Here is a 26,858-nt window from a genome sequence, read left to right on the forward strand (position 1 = left end):
CTTAGTATTGCTATTATTATTATTTCCCGTGATACAATTCTTTAAGAAACTATGCCAGGGTTCTTAATGAGCATTTAATGGTTGCCTGTTATACTGGTAATCTCTTTATTATTATTATTCTTATTCTTATTATTATTATTATTATTATTATTATTATTATTATTTAAAAAACTAGATGTAAGATGTTGGATTTGACACCGAGGATTATTTTAGGGACATTTTCCCGGCATTTTAAAAAATTTACAACTTTCGTTTTCTTTTTCTTCATATTATTCGTGGTACTTTTATGTGTAAAGAAAAGACGATCTGTCTTACTGTTAACAATTCGCCGACAATACTTTTATTTTAACTTTCGACGGTTTTAATGAACCTGCACCAATTTTGAAAGTGTAGTATACGCCATAGTATACTATGCCCCATTGGTTCTGGAGTTGCGTAGGAAATAAATTATCTACTTCATCACAATAAAAGTACAGTCGAAGTTGGTTATAACGACTCCGAAGCGACCACCAAACCGGATTTTCTGTTTTGTTGCTAAACATGTCATATCTGTATGTTTTAGGCTGCACACTTACATGTTAATTAACAGATTTAAGTTAAAGCTTCAAAAAACATTACTGAAATAAATACTGCATTTACAGTACAGTACAGTATTTGTGGAGTGTGACTGGGGGAATTTAATTGGTTTTCGCTTGAAGAGTAGGTCCTTTGATCGGTACATTATTTGTTTCGGGAAAGACTAGATAAACAGCAGATAGGGAATCTGCCACCTGGGCGTCTGCCCTAACTGCAGATCAGTAGTGATTGGTTTATTATTTGTTCTTTGCTAAGTACTCATAAATATTCTCCAATATCTTTGTGCTCAGATATTGTGATACGCTAGATTTTTAAAAAAAAAATTCTTCGAAAATATTGTTTTCTCTCTGTCCTTACAAAACTGTAAAAATCATTCAGTAAGGTACAATTCATTCGCGATGCTGACATATGTTTCCCCATTTTCTAACCGCCATATTATGTATGACTTTTCGACTTTTCTTCAATATTAAACATTTTCTTTTGCGTAATCTTCACATCGATGCTTGCCTCGACTATTTGACAGACAGGCTGATTTAAAGTCTGCAGTAATAAGCGTTAACATTATTCTTAGCACTCTCCAATTACTTGACAAACAAAAATCAACATTGGACGTTATAGCCGATACATTTTTCCAAAAATGTGATCAAAATACGTCGTTTTATACGATATGTCGTAATAAGCGGCGTCGTACTAAATTTTTAAATACAGTGATAGGATTTATACGGGATCTTTAGGTTTCGCCGTTATATCCAATACATCGTCAATAATAATAATTTATTTATTTACAGAGTTTACGCCCACATTGGAGCACTTAAATCAGACTACAACAAATTTGTCTTCCTTTTCTTCTCCCAAAAATTCTTGAGTCTGGTTGACCTGGCTGCCCTCTCCGCATCCGCTATAACATATTGTTTCCTCTGTACAGTGGTCAGAGGAAGCCTGATGCAATTATTCTTCGAAATACTTTTCTCGCCTCTGTTTTCTATGGTTTGCATGGTAATATTCAACTCCTCCAAATCACTTTGAACTTCTTTAAACCAATTGTTTTTTGATTTACTATTCCAAAAGTAATTAAATAATTGTTTTAAAACTCTGTTATCACTTAGTCGAAATATATGACAAAATAATAATAATAATAATAATAATAATAATAATAATAATAATAATAATCGTTTAGTCTGCACACTTACATTTGAGCACAAAGATACTGAAGAATCTTGGATGTTCATTGACGGTCCTTTCACAGTCGTTATAACCGGTTTCGACTGTATCTCATTTGAGAGAGTGAAGGAAGAGTACTTAAAACTGTTCCATTAGAAGATTGAGAGGGAGAAACATTATTAATAGAAAGCAATGAGCCGAGCAGCATGAGAGATCGTTCGAATCCTGTTATAGGACTTTGAAAATCGAACATTTTCTACTTGCTCTTTCTAGTCCCTTGATCATTATGGAAACGTATTTTGAGGGGGCTGGTTCCTAGCGATCTAACGTCGCTCTAACATCGGTTTTTGATGATGGGAGAATGGAAAAAACTAGGACTGGGAAGGAAGCTGCCGTGGCTTTAGTTACGGTATGTCCCCGACATTTGCTTGGTGGGAAAATGAGAAAACACAGAAAACAGAAAATCATCTTCCGAGCTGCCGGTAGTGGGGGTTGAAGTCATTATCTCCTGAAATGAAGCCTACAGTTTCACAGCCTGTGCCGCATACTCAGCTCGTTGAGGATTTGATGCGTAGTCATAATCCTTCATATCTGTGAAAGCTAAGCCAGGAACAAGAATCATCAACTTATTCCCCAACCCCTTCTGAGCTTCCTTAGGGAATTACTGAAATGAAGCCTGAATTTCATATCGGATCTGGATAGGACTGATTGGAGCTTTGAAGGGACGTGAACATAATTTCCAGACGTACTTAGATTTTACCTCGAACCGTCTAGCGTGAGAGAATCATAAAAATCACATGTCCGGCAATAATTTTAATGTTTCTTGATGGGTGGTGATGGAATGGTATTGGAATTTTTTTCAACTTCCTCTCACCAGATGTTATCAATTGACCGAGTATTATAACTGTTATACAGGATGAAGCGTAATTCGCGCACTCGGGCGTCGCAGCGCGACTCCTCACATGCCAGCAATAAAAAAATGTATCTTACAAATTTTCGTCTTACGAGTATATCCGGTAGAAAACGGACGTTGAAGAATAGCAATTTGGCAACACTGTAACCATATGTAGGGTAACAACCACTGTCAGCACGATGAGGTCGTGCCGTACAGTTGGTGTAGTGGGTCGAGTTTTTGGTTGGTATGCAGGAGGTCGATGGTTCGATCCTGGGTTGAGGCGCATTTTTTATTTGCTAATTTCCATCTGACATTACCTACTGTAATACAGTACGACACCGTTTCTGAGGTCACATGTATCCTACATTTACAACAGTTTGTAACGTTGAAACAACAAATACCTGGTTAGACTAATAAGAAATAGACAGCTGAAACAAACAGGTTTCACATCTAGTAGATGAAGTGGTGCGAATAAATTCACGCCCACGACGTGGAAAGGGCGCCTTTCAAAGCTTACCAATGAAAACGATTGTTCGTCCATTTCTAGGATCGTAGTATGTAGGCCTTAAGTGCAAATGGTTTCTAGAGGACCCACTGCAATCGCTGTTGACGATTAAGATGCCAGATACCATACCACCTGGACTACATTTACGAAATAAAAAACTTACGCCTCAACCCAGGATCGACCACTCGACCTCCTGCATGCTAACCCAAAACTCTATCCACTGCACCAACTGTACTGTACGACCAACTTTTGCTGACAGGTAATTACCCTACATGTAGTTACAGTGTTGCCAGATTGCTACTCTTCAACGCCGTTTTTCTGCCGGATATACTCGCAAGACGAAATTTTGTAAGAGACATTTTTTTTATTGCTGGCATGTGAGGAGTCGCGCTGCGACGCCCGAGTGCGCGAATTACGCTTCACCCTGTATGTATATATATATATAATTCGCTGGGGTCATCAAGGACCACGTTAAGTCTTATTGCATTTGGCACTGAACTTGGCCTTCTTTAGAGCCCAAATTTCCCTCATTCTTTGTGAGTGGGCCTGCTTACGCTCCTCTGTCCAAGGGGCACCGTGTCTTCTCTTCGGTTGCTCGTCTCGGTTTAGCCCGTTCGTCAATATTTTCTTGCGGAAGAGATCTCTGTTAAGGGCGTCTTCAGCTGAGATATGTAGCATTTGCAGGTCTTCTTTGGTATTTCTAAACCAGGGAATTGTGGTTTTGGGGTTTGAATCAAAAAAGTGAAAGATTTCTTTAGTTAACTTTCTTCCGTCCATTCTTTTCAGATGACCGTAAAATCGTGCCCGTCTTTTTCTGATTGTGTCGGTAATTTTCTCTATTTTGCTGTAGACTTCCTCGTTGGATCTCTTTTGATGGATTCCATTTCTGTACTTTGATCCCAAGATTCCTCTCACAATTTTGCGTTCTTTTTTCTCCAGTTCTTCAAGGAGTCCTTTGTTTTCATTTAGAGACAGGGTTTCGGCTGCATATAGAACTAATGGCTTCAGAACTGTTTCATAGTGACGTATCTTGGTGTTTTGGGAAAGGCATTTTTTGTTGTAGTTTGTGCGGGATGTTTGGTAGGCTATTTCCAGTTTGCGTACTCGCTCCTGAAGTGCTTCTTTGTCCAGTCCATTTTTCATGATGATCTCACCCAGGTATTTGAATTTGTCTACTCGGGTGATGTCCCCGTATTTTGTATGGAATTTTGGAGGAGCCTCTTTGATGTTAGTCATTACATCTGTTTTCTCAAACGATATCTGCACCGGGCGAGTTGGCCGTGTGCGTAGAGGCGCGCGGCTGTGAGCTTGCATCCGGGAGATAGTAGGTTCGAATCCCACTATCGACAGCCCTGAAGATGGTTTTCCGTGGTTTCCCATTTTCACACCAGGCAAATGCTGGGGCTGTACCTTAATTAAGGCCACGGCCGCTTCCTTCCAACTCCTAGGCCTTTCCTATCCCATCGTCGCCATAAGACCTATCTGTGTCGGTGCGACGTAAAGCAAAAAAAAAAAAAAAAAAAAAACGATATCTGCAAACCAGTTTGTTCGGCAATTTCCTTTAAAATTTCAACTTGAGCTCTAGCGGTTTCTATGTCTTTTGAGAGAACAGCAATATCATCGGCAAATGCTAAGCAGTCTGTTGCGATCCCCTTGGATTTGGTTCCTATTCTCAATGGACTATAGTTGGTTTCCTGTAATCTCATCCGCCAGGTTCTGATGATCTTTTCAAGAACACAGTTGAAGAGTATCGGGGATAGCCCATCACCTTGTCGGACTCCTGTTTTGATGTCAAAGGAATGCGAGAGACATCCATGGAACAACTCTCTTCACACACACACACACACACACACGCACACACTCTCTCTCTCTCTCTCTCTCTCTCTCTCTCTCTCTCTCTCTCTTAATGGCGGTGCGCTGCATGGCCTTTCATTGTAGTTAATACTATACCCTATATTCAATTAAGATTAATACTATACAGTTAAGGAGCCTCCGTGGCTCAGACAGTAGCGCGTCGGCCTCTCACCGCTGGATACCGTGGTTCAAATCCCGGTGACTCCATGTGAGATTTGTGCTGGACAAAGCGGAGGTGGGACAGGTTTTTCTCTGGGTACTCCGGTTTTCCCTGTCATCTTTCATTCCAGCAACACTCTCCATTATCATTTCATAGCATTTATCACTCATTAATAAAAATCACCTTGGGAGTGGCGACCCCATTGTAATAACAGCCTATATATGTTTCATTCATTACATCCCTGACCCAGTCAATGACTGGAAAATAGGTTGTAGGTTTTCATTTTCATTTTCACTATACAGTTAAAAACTATCTACTGAACCTCTGACAGCTGTCATTAATCCTATAACCTCGATGATCCCACTGACAATTCAATTTAACGTTTCATATCTCTGGTTGCTTTTGAGTTCAGCTGAAATACTTGGAAGTGATTTCTAAAAATGATACGGTTTCCTTCTTTACTTTCAAGGTACAGTGGCTACGACGACTACGAAGAAGGTGGAGACTATTACGATTCATCCGAAGGTTATCCTGGTCCAGGTAAGAGGTGATCCATGCACTCACGCCGTACATAAAGTGGAGTAACAACTGAGCCATAGAACCACCAAATATTGTGAATTACGACTCTTTTGAAACCAGTTCTGCTTTTGTCACGTTCTCTGTAAGGGATATTGCGTCAGCGGACTGAAAGGAGAATGATCTAGCACTTGATAAAGGAGGAATTTAACAAGTCTGCGAAACATACCAACAACTTGACAAAATATATGTATAATATTAAATAAGAATTGTAAGTGTAAGCTTTTCTGCATGTGTATTTTTATAATTACGTTGGTATGTTTCACTCATTCATTTTAAGCAAAAAAATACGTATTTAAAATAGTGTTGCCAGCACATAATTTCAAATCAGCAAATCTTCGAACGTCAATGTAAATTAAACAGATTGCGCCATATTTCGAGAATGATTGTAATTCACTTGACTTAAGCAAGTACCTTCGGCTGAATCAAATGTTGTGATAGGATTTAGTTAGCGAGTGCGTTGGGATACGTAGGATTTAACAATGATTTCATTATTGTTATTACAAATAGTAGTGGTACGAAATTGTTTGTGCGAATTATTTGTTTTTGATATGTACATTTCAGGAAAAATTGTGCAGTTTTTAAATAGAATATTATGGTATTCTAAATTTTGTGTTCTTTAGTATAAGGTAAGAGGAATAATTCGTGTAAGAAAGTGAAAGAGTTGTACCGAAAGCAGTAAAATATAAAACATCTTCTTTCATTATGTCGACTTATCATAGTATTTGTGTGTGTGTTCTGTAGGTCTTCAGTAGAAAATCAACTACGCTCAGTTTAGTTTTTTGGGCAATGTAAGATGCTGCATGCTGCCAGTTCAGAAGCGAAATTACATCATTATTATCCTCCAGCACCAGGTGCTGAGTACGAGTCTTCGCCACCTCTTTCTGTCCAAGAATATATTCTGTTGCAAAATGAACATAATAAAATTATGTCTGGTAACTCTAAAAATTACGGTTCGTGAAGTGTAACTGCGGAACTATAAGGCTATAACCCTCAACCCTCACTACATTGCCGTAGCCTCATTACCTCACAAGTATTTTGACAGAAAATCGTGGTCATGCAGAGATAGCCTTTTCTGTTCCTATTCATTGCGAGAAATTTGCCATTAAAATCGAGACATGTAGTTTTAGAGTAAATTGTTTGAATATTACATACAGTAAAATATCGGCCAATGCACGAAGTTCATTAAATAATTCTGGTACTCAACCATTGAATTATGCATTTTTTTCTTATACGGGAGCAAGTGAATTGGAAATTCTTATTAAGTGTATTTAACTTTACTAAGTCTTCTTGGAATTTCACTCTGTTAGTATGATATTTTGTTGATTTGAGAAGTTAACTCAGTTCATTTGCTAGATATGTGGAAACTGGAAATTACGGTAAAATTTATGACATTTTATAAAGAAATTACTTTTTAACGTTACAGAGGTTTGTGTCATACCATAGTATATTTGTGTATATTTCTATATTCACGATAATGCTTACCTCTTTTAGTATGTTGTTTGCGACATTTACATATCTGAAAAGGGATACCGTTCATTGCCCATGCTCCATGCTGCAGTGTGGTGATAAATAGGCTTATCTCTGCATGTACTCACCAGATAGTTCTGCTTAGATTCTTGACGGTAAAGTTTTCAGAGCACTATTATACAGTACAATAGATGTAAATACAGCAGTCCCTTTTTTTATTTAAACTCTTGTTAATTGTTCATGTGGTGTATTTCAGTGTGGATTATATTTGAAATATGCCACTAAGTCACAATAATTGGTGTCCTCTTAATTGGTGCAGTTGGCTCAAGGATAATATAATTATATGCTTGACTGGATATTGTTTAGATGAGAAAATTAAATTCTCCCAAGCAAGTGTGTAGTTTTTTTGTCATGATGAATTATGTCTGTAGTTACTCTATGTTTGTGAGAGTTTGATTTTCAATGCCAGTTCCATGGGAATAATAGATTGAAGTTCATGCGGTTTATCTGTCAAATATATATATGGTAATGGCAGATGAACGCTTCAGTTATTGAAAAATAATCCTTGTTTTGACAGGTCCTTAATTGGCTGTTGAGGTTCCATTTGAGTTTCTTTTATTTTTCATATTCATTGTGATTATTCAGCAGAATCAGTGTGTTAACATGCCATTACCAGCTACATGTTTAATGGAAAGACTGCATTTATTATTCCAGTTATCAGGATATTTTCTAATATTTCTAATTATGTCATTTTCCAAATTTTGGGAAGAAGACAGTTCAGATATAATTTGTATTTATTAATAAAGTACTGTGCAGAAATTGCACTTAGATGAGAAATAGTTCATTCCAATATACATTTTAAAATTTGTTGGAATATTACATTAAGAATTTTTACCAATAGTTCTGTTTCCTTAAAATACTTCTCGTTTACCAAACTAGGACTTCTTATATATGAGTTAAATTCACTACCAATTAATGCATGGATCTGTAACGTTATAAAAATTTAAATCAGTTGTTCTTGTGCTAAGGTCACAACGTAAATCATAGTACCACTCTGTCGAGTTTTATAAATGCAGGCATCATTCTTTTACATGTGTATTGACTTACCACTGCTAAATAACATCTGGTGTATCAGCATGGTTGGAAAAACCAAGTGCTACAGTATTGATTTGTAATGGATGGTATAATTTCGCAAACCGCTTGTTGTCGAGAGACAGTTGTATGAATGATAAGGCTTGGTCTTCATTGCTTCCTACATTGGTGTTCTTAACAAGTTTGTCCTGTGCATAGGTTGCTCAGTCAGAAATTGTTACCATGACTTATACGTGTGTCCATGTTAATCATGTGAGACCGTACATGTTCATTTCTTCTGTTTGGAACCTGTATTTTATTTGGTTCAAGTCTGACTAGGAAGAGTACAAGCCAGTTTCACTTAAAATTAAATAGTGTACGTGTGAACTCATTATTATGCAATATGTTTGTTGAGACTTAAGCATGTTTATTTACTAACTTGATGATCGTGCTTTCATAATGCACTTTTTTCTGTGTCTTTTGTATGTGTCTTAATGTTAATTAGGCGTGGATTGATGGTTCAATCCCCACAGTTTCATAGAACGAAATAGAGTATCTTTAGACATGTGGAAGTACTATATATCTTAATAACCTAAGTTCTTCTAACATAGACATCGTTTCTAACAGTGATGGTAAACAGGAACCATAGGTATAGGCTGTTGTTGTTGTTGTTCTCGAAAAGTGTGCGAATGATTTCCATGAAATGCCTTTCAGTTCTGAGGTTGTTATTCATTAATCTTGAGTTTTAACTCAAATCTGGCTTACATTCAAACATCAGTTAAGGTAACAATTTCATATTACAGGTTATAAACCATTATAGCAGTTTTGGACAAAAATTGTTCCATCTTGTACATTGCATTTCAGTCTGACACTTTTATGGGATATTGTAAGCAGGTTGTCAGCTAAGTGAGGAAACACACACACTAAGATAATTGCTAGTTGGTACTGTTACCAAGATAGCCGGATTAATAATTAGGTTGAATGTGGAGGCTGCTTTGTACCCATTTATTGGTAACTTATTATTATTATGAATATCGAATACAAATGAACCCTATTTTACAAAGTATTTTAGGGTTATCATTGAAACATATAATTATAAATTAAACATAATGATGGTGATTTACAGAACCAGTTTATGAAAGATGTGATGAATGAAAATTAGGAAATGTTTGTAACAGCATTTCTGTATGAAAATGTGGTATAGTGGTTGTGAAAGCTGAATATTACAGCAGTTAAAATGCGAGTTCAAATCAAATCTTGCTCTTGTAAACACAGGACAATCAAATATTAAATGATCAACTGTTTGAGCAGATCCACAAAAGCAAGAATAGTCACCCGTCAAAATAATTTTAAAACGTCTGAAATATGATATGAAATTTCCATGGCCTGACATAAATTGTGTTAACTCAAAATTTGGCAGCAAAAGTTTGCACTGAAGTTGGTTGTGAACTGTGAAAAAATATATTCTTCTAGTAACGGATCCATTTGAAGCAGAGGTCCAAAGGATTCAAGATACATTCTTTGATTTGTCTTCTTGCATAGCATAAGGGAGAACTGTTATACATGACTTCCTAATTTGATTGAGCAGCAGCTTTTGTTAGCTGATCAGCTCTCTCATTTCCAGTGGACCCATTATGTCCACAAATCCAGGAAAAGTAGGTATGACCGTTTTGGTGAGCTATAGTTCTTATAGAAACTGCTGACGGGTTCATATTATACAGTATTTATTATCTATAGACTTCAACACAGCTTGCGAGTCACTGAGTATTTGGACCCTTTTGTTGTTGTCATGACATCACTGTATTGCACATTTAATGGCTAGTATTTCTGCCTGAAAGACCGAACAGCAGGAGGATAGTTTATACGGCACTCACTTTCGTTTTCATATACTACAAAAGCACACCCAACAAGATACTTATCGTCGTTGCTTGATGTACGAGAGCCATCAGTATAAATGAGGCAGTCATGAGTGTCTGTGCATTTGTTGCGGAGAATCTTCTTGAACAATCTTGGATGAGCAGACTGTAAAATTGGCATTGTTGTTCTTTAACAGTATTGGCTGAGATGATGGCCTATTTTTCTTAAGTAATGTCATTTCGGCTAGTCCAATTACATTAAAAAAAGAGTGGCTCAATTGCAGAAATAATAAGTGCTGCATTGATAGAAGTTGTCCGGTAAACTCAGCAGATCTGGAGTGCAAAGCGTCTGAATTTGCACATGAGAAAACCAGTCCCAATACAGAAGATCTTAAAGTCTTTGCTGATGAACCCCAACTTGAGCCACCATTTCTGAAGGATATTATTACGTGTTTTGAGCTTTTTGGACAGATTCATAAGTTGTTGTTTGTAAGCTAGTGTACGATCAGTTGTAATGCCCAAATATTTTGGATACCAGCTGTGCCGAAGTTCATGATGACTAAAACGTATGTGAAGTTTAATGCCAGCTTGGCGATTATTGAAGTGAAAACATGACACTTCTTTTTTTGTTAGGGTAAGGATTCAGTCGCCATTTCTTGAAGTACGTTTAAAGTGAAATCAGGTCTCTTTGTAGCACTTCATCTGTCACACTAAGGTCTCGATATTGAGTGGCTAGTATTATATCATCAGCATAACAGAATTTTCATGATTATGTTTCTGGGAGATCGGAGATGTACAAATTGAACAGTACCGATCCTTGAGGTAATCCATTTTGAGCTTCCTTTCTTTACTCATGCGGTTTCCCATACACACTCGAAATCTTCTGTCATTGAGCATATTATTTATAACTTGCACGATGGTCCTACAGGGTACAATTCGGAGAAGCTTGTAAATTAATCCTTCCCTCTGTGTCAAATGCTGCTCTAAGATCAATGAATGCAGCAGAGGTCTTGAGTTGTTTCTGGAAACCTGCATCAATGTGGGATGTCGGTGAAAGCACTTGATCGCAGCAGCTGCAATTTGGCCTGAATCCGGCTTGATCTACTGGAATATACTGAAAAATAGTTGTGCTGATTCTGTTGTAGATTAGCCTCTCAGAAAGCTTATAACGACAACTAAGAAGGGCAGTTGGTCTATAACTGCTTGGGTCATTGGCAGGCTTACCTGGTTTCAAGATAGAAATCACTTTCGTTTGTTTGAATTCCGCCGGGAGTTGTCCATTCTGTAGAAGGTCGGTATAAAACCTTGCCAGCCAACTTCTTGCATTCTTCCCTAAATGAATGAGAAATTCTGGATGAATGCCATCAAAACCTGGAGCTTTATTTGGTTTAACGTCTTTGAGAGCAGCATTGATGTTTTGCACTGTAAACGGTTGTAAATACCGTGATGTGGGTGGTGTTCTTGATTTCAGACTTTGGAGCTGGCGCCGTATGTATTTGGTATATTTCTTAATCTGATGGAGTTTGAGAAATTGTGACTATATGAGATGCTACTTCATCCGGAGTAACTCCAGGCTGTTGCTTCACCAAAGGTGTGCTTCCTCCAAGTTTTCTGAGGAGCCCCCAAGCTTTTCTACTGGAATGAGTTAGGTTGATATTCTCCACTGTTTCAATCCACCATTCTCTCTGGGTATTATCCATGCTGAAAAGAAGTTCATCAGCTATGTCTTTATCACCACTCTGCAGATATTCGTTATCAGTCTCAACATTCCAACCAGGAATGTATTCTTTTCTATGGCCTCTAGGCATACTCTTTTTAGCCATCATCATAACGCTTGTAATTGTTGTGGTTGGGAGCAATTCACCGAACGCATTTATCCAGTTCAGTGGTGAATGTTGACCAATTTGCTTTTTTGAAGTTCCACCGAGCATGTGATATTGATTGTACAACAGGAATTTTGATGCCAATATCCACTATAATGGGGCGATGTTGACTGTGGGGAAAATGTCTTAACACTTTACGACTGGTATGTAAGGGCTGTCCTCCCTCATTGCAGCTAACTAAACACAAGTCAGGATTGGAATCCCTATTCCATGCAGCTGATTGGAAAGTACCAAGATCTTTTTGGTCAAAAATAGATGGAGATTGTTCATTTCTGTCCATTCTAAGAGTTTCTTTTCACATTCATTGTTATTAGAGTACTTTCATAGTTCGTGATGGCTGTTGAAGTTGCCTATATAAACTGCAGGGTGTTGAGCAGTAGGTAGAACGATACTTGGCCTCTGTGCGTTTGGGGGTTTATAAATGTTAAAAATAGTAACATCTGCCACTCGCACAGCAACACAATGGATGTCTTCGTCTTGAAAGAGCAGTGAGGCATCTTGGATATTATTACAAACATATGTAGCTATACCATGTACACTGTGATACGTTGCACCAAGAGCTGTGTAACCATTAATGCGGCCCCTTTTCCGAAACTCTTCTTCATTGGCTGTATGGGTTTCCTGTATAGCCACATCTATATTATTATCCAGGAGAACTTTGGATAGGTAGTCACATTTTGCTCTGCTGATGCTTTCTACGTTAAGCTGGAAGACACAGATGAAAGGTCCAATGTTTCTTGTCTGGTAGCTCTGAGAAGAGCTATTTCCATTAAATACTTTAGTCATTCCTTATCACGCTTTGAATAACTTTATTTATAAGAATAAGAATATTGAGAACCCAAGAAAGAAACTGGGTGGTAACAATAAACAGAATTTTGAGTAGTACATCCATATTCAAAGGCAAAACGATCAGTGATTCATCCAAATGAATCTCTGGTGAAATATAAACTATAGTGTTTGCAGTGCACTGTATCTCCTGGTATGGGTCAAAATAAGTTTATACTCATAGTCTGTTTCTTTTTATATTATCAAAACAAGTAATCTATGAGCAACATTAGTAATAACATTACTCTCTGCGATGTTACGCACATATGTAACTTACATAAGTATGTAACTAGCTCAGTGAGAAAAGCAATGGCAATCTACCTCACTCCACATTTCCCTAGAACATCTCTTAAATGATATTATTTTGATGGTGAAATTGTTGGGGATATAACTGTTTTTTGGGCAACCAACCAACCAAAATACATACATGTTCCATGCTGTTAATGTTATGGCACACTAAACATCAACCAACATTATTGAATTTCTACTTATATCTTGAATACATGAAAATCTTGTGGGGGGGGGAAAGAATTCCTGAGTTTTTCTCTTCATTCACAAAAATGTAAGTAACTTTCCCAACTTGTTCTCTGTCAAAATGATGATGATTATTGCTCAAAAGGGCCTAATAAGCAGTACAATATTGCTGATAACTACTGCCTCGAAAAAGCAACTACTGCCTTGAAAAATAGTCATTGGCTCGATGTTGTTTTCGAAATCATTATCTAGTGTATATTCACGCTGTCCACGAAATACAATTTTCAAGGGTAGAAATTTTAATCTTGTGTTTCCAAGTCTAGCGTTATAAAAGTACCAGTTGGAGTCTGGTTTCTCATGTAGTCATGCTCACAAAATTTAGACGTTACTTCTGCCGCTTATGTTGGGTTCCTCAAATCACTGAATAGGGACAGAAAAGTTTTCTTCCCTCGGGTAATGATGTAAACTATTGGGAGGGTGGAAGGGAAACTAGTGCTGCGAGATGCCTGGTGGCCAAGGTCTTTAAAGCATCAAGCCTTTATGGTCTGACACTGTGGTTAGCTGGTTCGAGTCCTGTTGGTGGAAGAAATGTACACCATGTTGGCCAGCAGGTTAGGAGTGGTGGTGGTATATAATTTCTAATTATTAGATAGTGTGCCAAAAACCAGACTTCAATTCCAAACCTCTCTGCAGTGTTCATATAGAATGAGGGCATACCTTTCCTGTTTTCTCTGTATATATATTTTATTTTTGAACTCGTGTTGGCTCAGGTTTGGATTGTATATGTATCTCTTCCTAAGTCAGCTTTGCTGTTCATTTTCAGTTTTTTCCTTCCCTTTACTCAACAGAGAGACGGGCAGGACACACATTAATTGGGAATACATACATCCATAGCTGATTTGTGTATAACTCTTTCCAAATAAGCAGGAGTGAAATAATACCATCCATATTTATTATTTGATTACTACATGTGCTGAAGAAGTAATGTGTAACTTGTGTAGTAAGTGTCACAGGTCCCTAGCACGAAGACCTAACTAATGTTGACTGCACCTCTGACTGCTCAACTTGACGAGTGTCGATATGTGTACAGGCAAGATCTGTAATTTACAGGTTCATTGTGTCACAGTATTCCAACAAAGCATTCTCCCTGTGTTGAGGAATTTTGAGAAGTTTATATAATGGCCCCAAGTGATGTCAAAATTTGATGTAGAATGTATTTAGTTTGAATATTGTGACACAGTTGGATGAAATAATGTATTGCATTTATTGTAACATAAAGAGAAGTATAATGTAGTTTATAAATGACTAAATATTTTGCCTAATCTTTAACCTTATAACTGTATCATTACCAATAATTAATATAATTAGATCTGGCTGGAAATGGCTCTGCATCAGGGGCATTTATAAAAAAAATTCAGGATGATACTTGGTTGAGATTTTCACTGGAACCTAGTTGCCATTGTGAACATTTTAATTATTGATTAAGGGAAAATGAAATTGAAATATTTTATTGTTTCTTTGTGTAATACATACAAAGTTGTCCTCATGTTTTTACTTTGCTGCAAAATATATTTTCTAACATGCCTTTATGTTTGTTGGAAATCTGACATGAATCAAGAGGAATTATAGGGATGTTACACTGTAGTAACAATCACTTTTATACCGGCACTTAGAGTTTAATAATCATAATTTAAAAATGTTTGGGGGTCTTCTGAGATATAAACTGATTGTTTTGCACCTTAAAACAATTGCCACTGCCTGGTTAATTGTGGATTGTAATGTGTAACCCGTTACCTGAGATGGGGCCGATGACCTAAGATGTTAGGCCCTTTTAAACAACATGTATCATCATTAGTTTACCTTTCTTAATATCAGATCCTTCGTAGTTTATGGATACCACAGTGTATACTGGTGTGAAGTATTATATCTGGTATCTGCCCTTATAGAATGTGTATTTTGCTGTTTTTGAACTTTACGGTGTACATTGCTGTATAAATTTCCCTTTATAAAATAGCTGACCAATCTTTTCCCAAAGAGTTTTTCAGAATGAGTCATCTGTTTCAAATGTGTACTTCTTTGAGGAATTCTGGGTGTTTGATAGACATTTTTTTTTAATATTATTTATTCTTTCCAGGCAGCATTCATATGGTACAGAAACATGTGTGAATGGTAATTGGTTTCAGTGGGATGGTCTTGTCAAGTTATCATTTCCTGTAGAAAATAAAACTTAAATAATTGTAGTGTTGGTGGTGGATAGACACACCCATTAGTATTTTAATCTAATAACTTATAAAATATACCTTTAACATAAAAATATATAAACTATAATAAAACAAGTAATTAGTCAACTAATACATTTAATAATAAACTTAAAAGTAGTAATATTTTTACATTCATGATTATGCTTTCCATCTTTCCTTGATTGTAGGTATTTACTGTCATAACATTGACTTTTGGGTATCTCTTGGAGCCCATGGACATTTTCTTTTTGTTCTCTTAAATTTTATTTTCAAATTTTCAGAATTTTGTGGAAACATAATCATGGATATAATTATGCTTAATCATAAATGTTCTCTTTTGTAGTTCATTTAGAGAATTCCCAGGCCAGCTATAAATAGTCTATTTCCTGTCACATTCCTGTAAATTTCCTTTAATTTTTTCTCTGAACTTTTTATGAAAGTCAGATCATCCTTCTCTCCCTTCTAATATAGATCACTTGTTTTTACCTCAGCATTTTCCTTTTGTTGCTTCACAATTTAAAGCAAAAATTTGTGATTACTTAGTTTCTTTTAAACTTCTTTATTCCAAAAATTATGTCCTTTCATTTTTCTGCTGTTCTTTGCCTTAATTATTTATTAATTTCCGTAGGTATTGATAATTGTTATATCTTGAGCAGTTCATGAATAATTCAGTAGTTCAGACAGATGTGGCTGCTGATTTCAGTATTGAATGTGGTACATGCAATGCTTGTTCTGTAAAACAACTTTTGTCTATTTCTTTTGGAAAAGTGTGAACTATGAACAATTAATTTTTCATGTACCTTTAGCTACTTGGAAATCTAGTGCATATTCATCATTAATTTTTTTAGTTAAAATGTTTTCCATGTGAACATCAGTGTGTCGCTCAAAATGCAGATGTGCGATTTAATAATTTCAATTCTTTTAAAACTTGAAACTCGTCCAAACCTTTTACCACCAAAATAAGCTTTGTGGTTATACTTATTTCAATTGTGTGGCCACTTGGGACACTGGTATTGTGTTGGTGTCTTGCAGTGCAGTAACTGTAAATTTTGTGAAAGGAGGTGCAAAACTGTTCATACTGAAGCTAGAATATCTGTTCTTTAAACTGATTTCATAAATTATTGGTAGAAACTGTCAATTAGGAGCACCTAAGTAATCTGTTAGGATAGGGACAATTCCTTTTGTCATTTGAAATAATACTGATTAAATTTTCATTTTATAAATCTATTTAACAGCATTCAGTAGACTTTTCTGAGATTAATGATGGAAGTTATCAAACAACTCTTTAGATACTTGTAGCAAGTATTGACCTTTGCAGTTTGGTGCCCAAGTGCTTAATACGAGTAATAAATATACAAACTTGGTAAATGGAAAATGTAATTGATCATAGTGTTACAATTTAAAAAATTGGTTAAATTCCCCTCGTTGATGCAGTTTAACCTGTGCCACTTAGAGTGAAAAATTCTGAAGCAGCTCAAATTGATTATGAAGATGCTGTGCTTAGGAAGAAAACATCTTTCAGGAGAAGAATTTGATAATGATGATCTACATTCCATTTTACAAGAGAACATCTAAAATTCATGGAATCAACCGTAGTAGTCACATCAGTACGGTAACCAGAATGTTCCAAGACTGATGTCAAATATAAAATAAAATTTAAAAAATAGTGTGAAGATGTACAATACTGGTTTCTCTACAAGTGACCAGTACATTAATTGTAGTTTTCATTCTACAACACCAATTTTCATTCATGTATATTTGGAAAATAATCATCTGACATTTTATGTTTCCATCTTCTGAACTGAATATGCTTTGAGAGAATATACCTGCCATTGGATGAATTGGATTGGACCTCAGAAACTGCAGTAGATTACTTTTAGTAATTTTAAGTAATATTATATTTTGTGGTTGTAATATCATCCATTAACCAATAATGATCTGTAAGTGATTCAGGTAAAACTCAAGTAACATATAACTTACTTGGACCTCACATTTTAATTAAACTCTAAATTATGCAAGTTTGTTTTCCTTCCAATATTCACTTCAGAGACTGCCTGATCATTAAAATATTGCTTTGTATTGATTGGGATGTGAATAAAAATGTGAGTATAGGTCACAAATATTTTTGTCGGGTTCACCTCTCCTTCAAAGTTTTGAACATATTTCTAATGTTATGCATATTACCCTGAATCACCACTATAATGAAAACTGATGTGTTTCTCATTGTACACCATCATTTTAATCAGTGGTAGGTCTGTGACTTGAAATATTAAAAATTTTAACTTGTGCACCTCTATACCTTTCATAAGCAATGATTTGTGACCTCAGCTACAAGTAACATGTAATTCAGTACATTTTTGAAATGGTGAAGAATATACAACAGCTAAAGGCTGTAATTCTTTTTGTTTGGTGTATACATCTATTTTTTGAAAGCAGTGGATTAGAATATATAATTTAACAGCTCCTTTTCTTCATATACCGTAGCTCTTTTATTATTTGATAAGCAGGCTTTTAAGAACAATATTTATTCTATCAAGGGACACATTTGCATTTGTAGTCAAGGGGGTATGTATATATTTTGTAATCCTAAGAATGGCAAGGGCTGTATAGGAGTATTTTTTCAGGTTTCGGTGTATGATGTTAATGATATATAGGTTGCTCCTTAAATTGTTCATATTAATCATTATTTTAACCCTAAGGCGTAATAATAGTAGTTACTATATTAAATAAGGGTTGCACGTCATGATGAACATAAAATCAGTAATAATGTACTGTATTTGACTTGCTAATTTGTATTTTGTATTGCATGTACAGTATGTAGAAGACAATGTGGCTTTGAACCAGATCTTCCAGTGTACTAGTCTGACTTCTTTACAGGAATTTTAAGTATGTGCGTCACATGGAAGGAAACTTAGCAAGCAATTTGTGGGTAGACTCAAAGCATTGTTTTCTTCTACTTTGAGCTGCTGTTCATGTTAGTTTTGCTCTGACATTAATAATGCAAATCATGGAAGTTTTGGTGTAGTTTTTGGAGGGAAAGTAGGGCGGAGCTAGGAAAATTTTGCCCTCCTATACTGTCTCAGGAATGTAGGATAGAATTATATGTATGTATGTATTTTAGTAACATTTGAAAATTTGCAAGTGATAGTTCTTCAGTTGGTTTTTAATCTTGCTCTTCACTGCATGATTTCTATTCAGAGTTTGCCTTCGGTATATCAAGTGCAGATATGCTATGTGATAAAAAATGTATGATTTATCTATAATTAACATTGACTTAAATATATATACAGTCAGTCAATAAATTATTTACATGTTCACCAACATGGAAATTAAGGTCAAAATACTGTACTTAAGTGATTATTGTAACAGTATTATTGTACCTTCATATTCTCAATGGGAAGGGCTGCATACAAGTATTGAATATCCACAGCCTGTTTCCAGTCATTTGACTGGGTCAGGAATGGAATGAATAAAGCCCCCATCTAGCGGTGAGGATATGAATTGTACCGGCTGCCGAGGCCTGTCGCACTCCTCTGGGGCAATGATTAATGAATGACAGATAAACTGAAATGATATTGGAGAGTGTTGCTGGAATGAAATATGACAGGGAAAACTGGAGTACCCGGAAAAAAGCCTATCCCGCCTCCGCTTTGTCCAGAACAAATCTCGCATGGAGTGACCGGGATTTGAACCACGGAACCCAGCGGTGGGAGGCCGGCGTGCTGCCGCATGAGCCACGGAGGCTATTACATACAAGTATTGCTATTCATTATTGTGTTCAACAGGAATATAACGCTATTTCCAAACCCACTTTTAGGGACAGATAGTAACTTGACTCGGCCACAACCAAATAGTAATAAAGAACTTATACAGTGTAGGGCATTTAGTTCATGTTATGGGTTATCTTCCTAAGTTCTAAATGGAAATGAAAACAAAGCAGAGATTCAATAGTTTCTAAATGGTAGCATTCATTATAAAAAGTCTTTTTAGGGGATGGAATACTGAATAATGAGGTACTTTGTTTTGATTCACATATTGCCTTAGGTCTAGCAAGATATCGAACAGTTTGCTGAATTAATTTCAGTTTTTTGCATCAGAACAAAATCTTGGGTTTATTTCTTGCTATACTCCCTGGATTACAAAGAATTAAAATTATGTAATTCAACACAAGGTAGTGGCATGTAGTTGTTTTAAATTTCATTGAAATTAAAAAGTGATCTATATTTGCACAACTTCAGCTTTGAAATTTGGAAAATAGTAGAATTGTTGAAAACAACATGCAATATAATTTGTATTTATTTGAAACTGTTAGTAGTACATTTTTAACTACATAAAAAGATGTGTTCTTGTTTGAAAATTTTACCCTCAATTTCCATGTACAACTACTGAGCATTTATTGCAGTTGTATGGAACAAGAATTGCTAAACTGGACAATTTAGTGATTAAAATCTTGGAGCCAAAGGTGACTTTGTAACTATGACATTTCTTAAGTGTTCCAATTAAATACTGAGATCATACCATATATGAGGAAATGGGACACCTACCACGACCATAGACTACGGAACCACTATTGAACATTCTATTAGAGATAATTCTGTGAGAACAGACAGTTTGTACTAGCCTAATATTCCAAATTGCAAATATTTTTTTTTTTGGTAAAGTGTTGTGTGTAGATTTCATTAGATTGATGTCAATGTAGTCATATTTAAAAAATGATGTCAATTAAAAATATTCTAGTCAGTTAAATTAATCAAACCAAACTAGTTTTCATTCATTTTCATTTCATTGTTTCATAGAAAGAAGACATTTTGTTTATGACACTTAAATTGCCTCCTTTTTCTTTTTCACAGCAAAACGATTGAAACAAAATAGTTTCTGAATTCTACCAATTCAACCTAAATGGAGCTCCAGATCCACTGCAAGAAAGAAAGGATGGAAAAGAATAGGAAAAGAATAACTGTCACCATAAATGGGATAATCTGGGCTTTAACACTGACAGAGGACCGTTTATCATATTACCTCCCAGAATTCTAAAAAATCTAGAATTATACATAAGCCATATAATAATAAGTTGAGGAGTAAAGAAACAAGTGTTATGTAAAAAGTCTTTGTGTTAAAGTCTTCATTATTAACCTCTGATGACATGTCATCTGAGATATTCACTAAATTTTGTGGCCTGTTGCAGACATTCATACAATTCCCTTCTGAGCAGAAACTGTTAATTACATCATTTCATCGTCTAGTGGGTACTTAGAATTAGCGAATGCCGGTCAAGATGCAGTTTTGATGACAACATACAGTTGATAAAATTGAGTTTAACGTAGAGTTGATTGCATTAGGTAGTGAGAATGGAAGTACTCTCTTCCAAGTCAGATTTGCTTTCAATTGAAGATTCTGGTTCCAAGTCTTTTGTGCAATTGGCTGCAGTTGTTTGGAGCTGCAATTTGTTATATACTTTCATAAATTAAGTTTCCAATTTCCAAAATTTTTACACAAAAAATATTCCATTGCTAATATTGATCTAAAGCTTTTCAATTTTATATCTACATAATCATATTGAATAATTGTCATTTCTGTATTTGTATTTTATAATAACTTCCATTCATAAAAAAAAATACAGTTAATCCCTTCAAACCTGAACTTTCGTGTGTTTTACAATATTGTTTCAATATAGTTTAATTTTCACAGTGTTCTACAGAATGCTATAATTGTTTTCGGAAAAAATGATGGAGAAAATTCAAAATTTTAATGTGCATAATAGTCATTTTAATAAATTGAATTTTTATATCAAATAATACTTTATTACAGTTGTACGCAGAAGATACTGTAATGTTTTACTATACAATCAGTAACAGTAAGTCTAAACTTCAGAGTTTTATTGTTATGAACAAAATTTGCGTTGTAGTTCCAAATTATAACAGTCTAGATGGCTGCAACAGTGCCAAAATTTGGTCTATCAGATGTGCAGAATTGTGTAAAACAAGTCTTGATGTCTGTAAATGATTTCTACAGCCATATACAGACTTCAAAATTGATGTACATAATAATTAATATGTTTTCAATATTTGTATGACTCCTATAGAGATGCACGCAATACAACCCTAACAACACGATGTTCAGTTAGTATCTATTATCTCGTATTATTGATCACGTTTGTGAAGATTTGATACTGGCATTCTAATAAGAATTATCAAAACAAATTGCAATCCAAACAAAACAACAAGTGCCAAGAAGTGTAGACTTGGTGTTGCATGACTTTGTTTCACTTAACAAATGCCACAGCAGCCTGAGAGGTTAGAAACCTTGTTTGTCCTGTGTCGTCCCTTCTGCTCGCAGACGATGCCGGCAGCCGGTGGAAAGGGTTCAAGTCTCCAGCCACAGGAGTAGCTACAGACCGGGCACGGTTTCGCACGGCGCCATACACACGTCCAACCAAGTAATGGCAGCCAACCATTACTAGCAACCTCCATCATCACAACAGCAACAAGAACAACCACCACCACATCATCTTCACCATCACCACTACCACCAACGTCACCTGCATCAGCAACAATAGCAACAACTGATATTGGCATGTGGTATCATGTTAAGGCTCAGTGAAGTCTGCAGAAACTGGGAATTCTCCCTACAACGACCGGCGTTGGTCGGAATCTGAGTGTTTGCAATGTTTTGCAGCAAGATGTGAGTGCCGCATTCATTACTACAAAAGAGACTTTTGAAAGTAGTTAAATGAGGAAAAAGCCATGATACACAAAAATGAATAATGGGTGGACTTAAGTGCAGTTGAGAATAATTGTTCTTCTGTATTTTCTCCTAATTTCACTTCTCTCTTTTTAATTTTTATTCTTTGGTTATATATATCCACCTACCACGTTACTGTTTTCCTATATATTAGTTTCTTGTAAGTCCGTCCTTCTAATTGCTGAGGTTGGGGTTTTCCTAGCATTTCTCTCTTTTTAAAATTCCACCCTATGCAATCATACTTAATAAAATAATAAGATTATTATTTTTTATTTTAACCTGAACAGCATCAAACTATAATCTCATAAGGGAACATGTGAAGCCCACCCTAACAACAGATTCAAAAAAAGAAAGAAAAAAAAAGGAAAGATCTGTGGAACATATTGTATTGTAAAAAGGCATAATTATAAATTCTTTTTCAAATTTCTTCATGTGAACAAATAGATACCTTTTTCACTGATTTTTTATAATGAATCTTATTTGGTTCATTTATACTGATAAGACTGTTTTGTGTAGATTTATTTTACAGAGTATATTTTATTGCTTGCTGAACAATTCCTGCTTTTCTTTACGTATGACCTGCAATTATTTTTGCTGTCATCATTGTTCATAATTAGTTTGGTGCTTGATGGTTTTTTAATAGTTTGCTTTTTATCATAGAAAACATACATTGAATGTTGGACCAAGTCTGCAAGGAGACACTCTTTAGTTCAAAAGACAATCAGTAACTTCTATTCCATTGTGTTTAATTTTTTTTCTCTTCTCCACAATAAATTTTGTGTTCACTTTTTTTTGGATGGTGAGAGAGAAGCTGCTGAGGTTGCCAATTCCTTGTTGGTCTGCAAATTTTTCACGTTGGAATTCTTTGTAATTTTCTGCGTAGGACAGAGAATATTAAATCTTGGATTTTTTAATAACTGGAATAGTTGTTTGAAAATAAATCTTGCTTAATTTGTTGTCTTAAACAATCAGAAATTAGATAATGGTGTTAAATGATCCCATGAATACTCTTAAAGCTTATGCGAATTTCGCTATCTTTCTTGTGCAATTTTGGTCTGCTTCCTGCATTGTAATTTAATTCCATGTTAATTGAAATTATAATCCTCTAAGTCCTTTTCTGTACTGATGTTTGGCAGTATATATTACTTTTGCTGTGTGAACGAACTTTGGAATAGTGATGAATTTGTGGACTAGCAATTACTAGGGTTTTTCTTTTGTCTTTTTTCCCTTTCTTTTTCTATGATGGATGCTTTTTTTTTTTTCTTAGTCATGAGTAGGAGATACTTTTCACATGATTGTGTGACATTCCAAGCACAAAAAAAAAACCACAACCTTCACTATCTCCTCTTCTCCCTGATCTGACTTTTCCTCCTCAATTATCGTTCCTTCTGCAGTTTGTGTTTAGTATTAGGACTTTAATATCTCTCCTGACTGATCCAGCACTAATAATCCTTTGATGTTTCAGTTTAGAGAAGCTGAATAGCTCTTAATAGCTCAGTGGATTAATTACTAACTTACTGGTGAAGGATAACAAAAAATTGGAAAATTTTAAAAGAAGTACATAAACTTTTAGTGTCCAGCCACATTTCTTAATTATGAATAGCTTGTAAGAATTAGTTATGTGTAGTAGTAACTGTTCAATGTAATACCATATTATATGAAGAAGTAATTTGATTTGTTTTACATTTTTCAATTTTGCTAACTTAAATAATTGTTTCTTTTTTTTTTAACTGTAATAATTGAAAACTAGTATGTGTAAACTTTTAAATGACAGGAAAATGTAAATCCGTAAGTTGATTAGCTTACCCTCAAAGTGAATGTTTTCTTGGATGTAAATGAAACAAAATACCTACAAAACCATATAATAAATAAATGTATGTTTGTTTTGAAGATTCTTTTTTATTAGAAATCTTCAGAATTAAAGTATTTATACATGTCTTTTAAAAATAAACACTAAAATATAATAATAATTATAATTAAGTATGAAAAAGAACAATGGTAGTTGAAATATTGTAACATTGCCATTAATTTTCTCAGAACAAAATGTTGTATTTACTTATGAAATTATAATTTTTGTGAAACAAACTACCACCCATTTAATAAAGTTCTTACCCCAAAAGAAACTTTGATTTGTTATAATTAATTCAATATTTTAAGTCTCATTTTAGTACCCCTGCACAACTTGATATAAATATGTTAACTCTCAGTTTAAATTATCACGAACACATTCACCTAAATCTCAAGTTGTATGCGAATAACCAAGGAGTTTCACGCCCTGGAGACAAAATACAAACTCAGGTAAATAAAACTTAATATTTAATTCTTAAACAGAATCAGTAGTTGTTTGTTTTTAGATGACGGATGTTCAAAATGCTAATTATAAATTCTGACATTCCTCGTATAAACATACTTATATAATGTTTTGTTATAAAATACTCTTTACTGAGTACTAAAATAATTTTCTAACATCTGAAATACGAAGAAAAATACATTCCACCAAATCAATTTAAATAGAAACAAATCCATGATTCTTTGAAAGAATAAATAATCAATACTTTCTTCCCCCTCCTCACAAATAAATCAAATCTTGTACATTGCATTTGTTTTTTAAAGTGAATTTATAGTTAGCATAGGAACAAGTAAAATATGTTTCTTTACACTCTAAAACAAACATACGTAAAATTATGTGTATAGGATTCTTACTGACATTTGTGGATTTTCACTATGTGTCATTTAAAATAGCTAATGTTTTTAGTTTTCCATTTGCTAGGAGGTCAGATTAAATTGGCTGTTCATTTAAGAGTTATTATAAATATTGGCACTAATTATTATCATTATTACTGTGAGGAGCTTAGCAATTACCACTTGATCTTCAGTTAAATCTGTTGGTTGATGTGTAAGGTCATAGTTGTATTATTTCAGGAGTTCTAATCTTTTATTAATCTCAAAGTATTACTATTCCATTCTCCATTCCTTTTCTTTACCATATATATTTTCATTTCAATGTCCTTTGCCTGTTCATCTACAAAAAGTGTGTCAATATTTTATAGAAGCATTCCAGTGGAATTGTTTTCTTGCTTAAGTGGCTTGATAATGTAGTTGGTAGTTTTAAAATTTTCTAATAGAATGTGAGTAGGAATCCTGCAAATTTTTCCTGTCATCTCATGTGTCCATTTGTGCTTACTCTTCAAAGTATTGATGACAGAAAGTAGTTTACATTGTTTGAACTTCAAAGAAATGTTCATTATTACTTAATTTTAACTTTGTTCAGGAAATATTGTCTCAGAAGTGATTTAAGAATACATCTAAAACAATCTTTTAGCATCCATCTTTGCTTCCTCATTGCATTCCAGTAAACATTAATTTTTTATTTTATTTTTTGTAGAGTTTGAGTGTTTATAAATAGTAATGAACTGTATTACTCTCTATTAATCTCAATCTCTCTTCCAGTGCTGCGTCTGTTAATTTGGATGAACCCATTGCGAACGAAGAGATAATGCACTTCTACTCTTAACGTTGAAGAGGACATGAACCATGGGACAGTGTTTGGGACTGGAAAAATCCTTTCTTATAGCCATCGGTATTTCTTGTATCAGCTGAAGAGAGTATGCATATATTTTTGTACATGCCTTTTGGCATCCTGACTTCATATTTTGGACAGCTGCAATATAAAGGGTTGGTGAGTGAAGACATATCCTTTCTTAAACATGGACTCAGCTCTGTGTGTGAAAGATAAGCTTCTTTTAGAAGATATTTAGCTTCTCCTGCTGAGTGAAAACTCGCTGGCCTAGGATCCTCAGAATTTTGAACTGAGCAATTTCTTATCCCTCTGGTACCTATATATTTCCCTTCCTGTTGTGCCATTTTAAAACTTTTATATATGTTATATGTTGATTTGTAGAAAAAAGATTAAGAGACGTTGTTTGGCCAAGCAGTCTTCATTTAACAAAGTTATGTATCAGCTGAGTGTCTTACAATGTCCATTGTACAGAAATTATGACTTGCTAAGGAAAAGTATGAAACTGTTGAATGTTCTCTGTCTCGACATTCATTGTTCACTGTAATTACATTTTGAAAGTAATTGTTCTCTGCTGTAAGATCATTTATTTTGTTGCAGTGAGCAACATTGTATAGTCTTATAGAAACTGTGGCAGCTTTTCGTGGCATAAAATGTGATCAGTGTCATCATTCTCACATTTTGTATTTTAAATCTCAGCTTTTACATGCTTTTGAATTTTAAATTACATTCCAGATGTAAGTTGTATATGAGAGAAGTGTTTGTCCATGTAAATAAAACACATTTTCAGAATTGAGACTGATTCATTTCCCCATGTGTGTTGATCCATATCATCATGTGTATTGGTCAAATCATAAAATTATAGGATAATACTCTGCCATACCCAATGGGCAAGCAGGGCCGCTGCTTAACAGAGCACATGCAAAGCGGGGTGAGTAACACGTGCCGACCACAAGCCTTACCAACTCCTCGCTTCCACCATGCTTTCAATGAGTTATTGTACCAAAATTTGATTCTGCAACCTCTGGCAGATATACTCAACCAACCAATGGAG

The 26,858-nt window shown here is 35.0% G+C and overlaps 1 protein-coding gene across 1 annotated transcript in view; it reads left to right on the forward strand.

Annotated features, from left to right (window-relative positions):
• Window positions 1-26,596, forward strand: part of LOC136875846 (KH domain-containing, RNA-binding, signal transduction-associated protein 3) — an 814,322-nt gene extending 787,726 nt beyond the window's left edge. The window contains exons 5-6 of the mRNA XM_068228215.1: window positions 5,621-5,691; window positions 25,738-26,596. Of these exons, the coding sequence (XP_068084316.1) occupies window positions 5,621-5,691; window positions 25,738-25,784 (118 nt within the window). The 3' untranslated portion in view covers window positions 25,785-26,596. The remainder of the gene's footprint in view (window positions 1-5,620; window positions 5,692-25,737) is intronic.
• The last annotated feature ends 262 nt before the right edge of the window (window positions 26,597-26,858 follow it).

Source organism: Anabrus simplex, chromosome 6 (assembly GCF_040414725.1).
Source record: "Anabrus simplex isolate iqAnaSimp1 chromosome 6, ASM4041472v1, whole genome shotgun sequence".
Lineage (NCBI taxonomy): Eukaryota > Metazoa > Arthropoda > Insecta > Orthoptera > Tettigoniidae > Anabrus > Anabrus simplex.